This window comes from Lactuca virosa, chromosome 1 (genome assembly GCF_052849685.1).
Source record: "Lactuca virosa cultivar CGN04683 chromosome 1, Lactuca_virosa_CGN04683_v6, whole genome shotgun sequence".
Classification (NCBI taxonomy): domain Eukaryota; kingdom Viridiplantae; phylum Streptophyta; class Magnoliopsida; order Asterales; family Asteraceae; genus Lactuca; species Lactuca virosa.
Window position 1 is genome coordinate 45,015,213 of NC_136426.1, and position 4,798 is coordinate 45,020,010.

Sequence of the window (4,798 nt, forward strand, 5' to 3'; positions counted from 1 at the left end):
ATTGAATAAAGGGGCATAAACTGTCAAATGTGTGATAGTTGTATTTTGGGCTATGTATCCTTATGGATATTAGGGTGAACGAAATTTAGGGGCTTTGGAACCTTAATTTCGTCCAAGCCTTGTATCTAGAAGGATCTTGGATTGCTTAGGGCCTAAGTCATTCAATTAGGGTTAAAGGAGAAACCCTAATAGCTCATAGTATAAATAGGACCCTTGGGATGGAGAAATCGACACTCTTGCAAGCCAAGGAACCCTAGGGCCGATTTCTATCCTTCCTCCCTCTCTCTCAAGATCATATTCTTGCTATTTGGTGTTTGTAAGCCATTAGAGGAGTGACAATTGTGACTCTAAGCTCCAAGAAGAAGAAGTATCAAGCAAGTAATTCAAGGTATTCTTTGAGATCTGATTTCATATGATTAGATTCAATATATTACATTAGATCTAGTATTGCAAGTCTTGGATTCAATGCATGTTCAATTAGAGAAACCTAGATCCAAGCAATTAGGGTTTGCATGTGCACATAGGAAAGTTCTTATGGCTCAAACCCATCATAATAAGATCCACCGGATGAGTCTTGGCTTTGCATCTTTCTTTGTCATCAAGTACTTGAGAGCCGCATGATCCGAATACACTATAACTTTGGTGCCAAGTAGGTATTGTCGAAACTTCTCCAAAGCGAACATTATGGCTAATAGCTCCTTCTCCGTGGTAGAGTAGTTGCTTTGAGCATTGTCTAGTGTCCTTGATGCATAATAGATCACGTGGGAGGCTCTTCCATTCTTTTGACCCAAAACGGCGCCGATAGCATAATTGCTTGCATCACACATGATCTCGAAAGGGAGATCCCAATTCGGTGCTTGTATGATGGGGGCGGATGTAAGCAATTCCTTGAGCTTGTCGAAAGTTTCTTTGCACGCCTCATTGAACTCGAAATCGGTCTCCTTTTGCAAGAGTTGGCACATTGGTCTTGTTATCTTTGAAAAGTCCTTGATGAATCGTCGGTAGAAACCTGCATGGCCCAAAAAAGAACGAACTTCCCGAACACAAGTCGGGTAAGGTAAGCTTTGAATAACATCGATCTTGGCCTTATCTACCTCAATTCCTTTTTCAGACACAATGTGACCCAAAATGAGACCTTGACTCACCATGAAATGACATTTCTCAAAGTTTAAAACCAAAATTGTTTCAATGCATCTTTTCAAAATTTTGGTGAGATTGGTCAAACATTCTTGAAACGAGTTCCCATATACCGTAAAGTCATCCATAAAAACCTCAATTATGTTTTCGACATATTCGGAAAAGATACTAACCATGCAACGTTGGAAAGTGGCTGGGGCGTTACACAATCCAAATGGCATTCTCCGGTATGCGAAAGTGCCAAATGGACATGTAAATGTTGTCTTTTCTTGGTCTTCCGGTGCCACCGGGATTTGGTGAAAACCGGAGTACCCGTCTAGACAACAATAGTGAGATTTCCCGGCCAACCTTTCTAACATTTGGTCGATGAAAGGCAATGGAAAATGATCCTTTCTTGTGCTTGCATTGAGTTTGCGGTAGTCAATACATACTCTCCACCCGTTTTGCACACGGGTGGGGACCATCATACCTTTGTTGTTCTCGACCACCGTGATTCCCGTCTTCTTGGGAACGACTTGCATCGGGCTCACCCATTTGCTATCCGAGATTGGATAGATCATCCCCGCATCAAGTAGCTTCAAAATCTCTTTCTTTACAACTTCCATCATAGGCGGGTTCAACCTTCTTTGCGCATCCCGACTCGGCTTGCATTCATCCTCCATCAAGATTTTGTCCATACAAGTGGAGGGACTCAAACCTTTGATATCCGCAATCGTCCAACCCATGGCTTCCTTGTGTTCCTTCAACACCTTGAGGAGTTGCTCTTCCTCAAATTCGGTTAGATGAGTCGAAATGATAACCGGAAGAGTCTCATTCTTGCCCAAGTAAGCATACTTCAAATGTTGAGGTAGGACCTTTAATTCCAATTCGGGTGGTTGAACAAGGGATGGAGACAACTTCGTATGGGTTGGGGTCAACTCAATTTGCTTGACATCAAATCTTGTGGATTTCTTCACCTCTAAATTATTGACCAACTTCTCAACCTCCGGATCCAAGGAATAAAACTTTAATTGCTCGACTAGCTTCCCAAAATCAAATCCTTTGCTTAAAATCATTTCCAACACATCGCCATTAGACAACTCGAACAATTCTTGGGTCAGTGGCTCAACAACATCTACAAAGTACATAGATGAAACGTCACTAGGATATCTCATAGCATCATAGATATTAAAGCTTATTGTTTCACCATCAAACTCCATTGTCAAACTTCCCGCATATACATCAATCTTTGTTCTAGCCGTTTTCAAAAACGGTCTCCCAGGCAAGATTAAAGCCGATTTGGAGGACACTTGCTCATCTAGATCAATCACATAGAAATCCGCCGGGAAGACCAATTGGTTCACTTGCACCAGGACATCTTCCAAAACACCTCTAGGAAAGACACTTGATTTATCCGCAAGAGAGATTATGACACCGGTTTCACTTAAGGGTCCGACATTCAATGATTCATACACCGAATAGGGCATGACATTGATAGAGGCACCAAGATCAAGCATAGCACTACTAAAAGTGACATCTCTAATCTTGCAAGGGACCGTGAACATTCCGGGATCTTTGCATTTGGGTGGAAGTTTCCTTTGTAAAACCGCGGATGCGTTTTCATTCATCAAAATTTTCTCATTCCCCTTCAACTTCCTCTTGTTGGTACAAAGTTCTTTTAAAAACTTTGCATATCTCGGGATTTGCTTGATTGCATCAAGTAGAGGGATGTTTACTTCCACCTTTCGAAAGGTGTCCAAAATCTCTTTCTCCTCCATGTTATTTTTCGAAGTCGCAAGTCGGGAGGGGAATGGCAGTTGAGTAGCTATGGGTGTTACTAGAGGGGTAGTCTTCTTTGGAACTCCGACTTGTGCATCGTTCTTGACTATAGGTTCTTCAACGGGAATAACTTCTATTTCTTCCTCTTCATCTCTTGGCTTCTTCTTTGAACTACTCTCTCCGGCTTGTTTGCCACTTCTCAAGGCCACCACATTGACATTTGGGTTCTTTTCGGTTTGAGAAGGCAATTTCCCACGGGACTCCAACTTGCTTATGGATGTAACTATATCTCCCATTTGTGCTTCAAGGTTGGAGATACTAGTTCTTGTCTCTTTTTGGAATTGTTGGGTACTAGTGGCTAAGGATTTGACAATGTCTTCAAGAGACATTCCGGAGCTACTTGGTTGGGATTGAGGAGGTTGTTGGTGATGTGGAGGGTGTGGTTTGGATTGATAGTGTGGTTGTGGATGTTGGTAGTGAGGTTGTGGTGGTGGATAGGATGGTCTTGTTGGATATAGTGTCTAAGTCCATAACTTTATTTGGTATGTACTTGACCCGACCCGGCATGGTCCATTTGGGTTGCATGGCATTGCAATACTTGGATAGACTAAATGAGAGAATAAGGCACTTATCATTATTAATATATTATAAGTTCTAATATATTAATAATAGTATTATTTAATTAGTATTGATCAAGTATTAATCTAGGATTAATTTGGTGATCAAAGTGAGACTAATTAAATATATAGGGTTGATTATGACAATCATCAATTCTTTTATGGTGGATTAATGATCCATGGTTTATGGGTTATGGATGTAACCAAATGGAGCTCCATGGATAGTCCATGGGAGTTACAAATCCATGGGTCATGGGAAATCAAGAGTCATGACAATTAAGGGCATTCATGTGTAAACCCTAATTGTGACAACACTATAAAAGGAACCCTATGGCTAGCAAAATGGTGACCTAGTAGAGCTAGTGTACATAGTGTTACTAGAGAGGGCATAACCAAATTTGAGTGCTAGAAGTATTCTCTCAAGTTATTCCAAGTCTTGTGGTGTTGTGTGAAGCATTTGAGGCACAACATTTGGGGTGCTAGGCTCACAAAGTCTTGAAGGAATCCAAGCAACAACAAGGTATGTATTTCTACTAGTTTTAGGTTTTATGTAATCCCCATGCCATGCTAGTTAGGAAATAACCTTGAAAAAGAAATTTGCATGTATATAGAGAAAACATAGATTCAAGGTTATTAGGGTTGCATGTACACTTAGGAAGTGTTAGAATGCTCAAAAACCCATCAGTGGTATCAGAGCCTAAGATTGTTTTTTGTATACTTGATGCAAAACTGCTTAAAAATCGAAAATTCTGCACTCTGACGACTGTACTCGCCGAGTCCATGGGGAGGACTCGCCGAGTCCATGAACAAATTCATTCTACTCGCCGAGTAGAACAATGCACTCGGCGAGTAGGAGCGTGCTGGGCAGTTTTTTCGAGTTTTGTTGCTGGAAATGGATTAAGATCATTATCCCAATCTGTTTTGGACTTGTAAAATCTGTTTTTCAAAATGATAATGATTATGTTAACCCATTTTACATGACTTTTATCAATTTTCAAGTATTGTATATGTTTATATGATTTCTTGAAATTGCTTGACATGAATTTGTGTTCTTATGAGTTTTTAGAAGATCATAGGAATTATGTGTAACCACCATGTGTGTTTAATTCATGATCTTAATGGCTATGATGGTGTCCATAACTTGTCCTCAAGTTATGGATAACCAAAAGTCACTTCCTTTAATTGTGATTAAAGAACTAAAGAGGTTTCATAAAATGAAGAGTCTTCATTTTTATGAACCATTAAAACTCATAAGTTACAAATTGAAGAGACTTGGAATAGTTTCA

General features: G+C 40.1%; 1 protein-coding gene across 1 annotated transcript; it reads right to left on the reverse strand.

The window, feature by feature from the left end:
- Positions 1 to 548: 548 nt before the first annotated feature.
- LOC145113532 (uncharacterized) lies at positions 549 to 3,191 on the reverse strand. The gene is made up of 3 exons (XM_079049607.1): positions 1,607 to 3,191; positions 1,311 to 1,489; positions 549 to 941 (listed from the first exon to the last, which is right to left on the reverse strand). Exons 1-3 carry the CDS (start codon positions 3,189 to 3,191, stop codon positions 549 to 551), a joined length of 2,157 nt encoding a protein of 718 aa, XP_078905733.1.
- Between the last annotated feature and the right edge of the window lie 1,607 nt (positions 3,192 to 4,798).

Excerpts from the sequence above, each read along its gene's own strand:
- LOC145113532 (XM_079049607.1), bottom strand. The coding sequence starts at position 3,191 with ATGGGAGATATAGTTACATCCATAAGCAAGTTGGAGTCCCGTGGGAAA. Across the intron at positions 1,490-1,606 it reads GGTGGTCGAGAACAACAAAG|AAAGGTTGGCCGGGAAATCT; the intron begins GTATGATGGTCC and ends ACCAAATGTTAG. Across the intron at positions 942-1,310 it reads CCACTTTCCAACGTTGCATG|GAGACCGATTTCGAGTTCAA; the intron begins GTTAGTATCTTT and ends CTCTTGCAAAAG.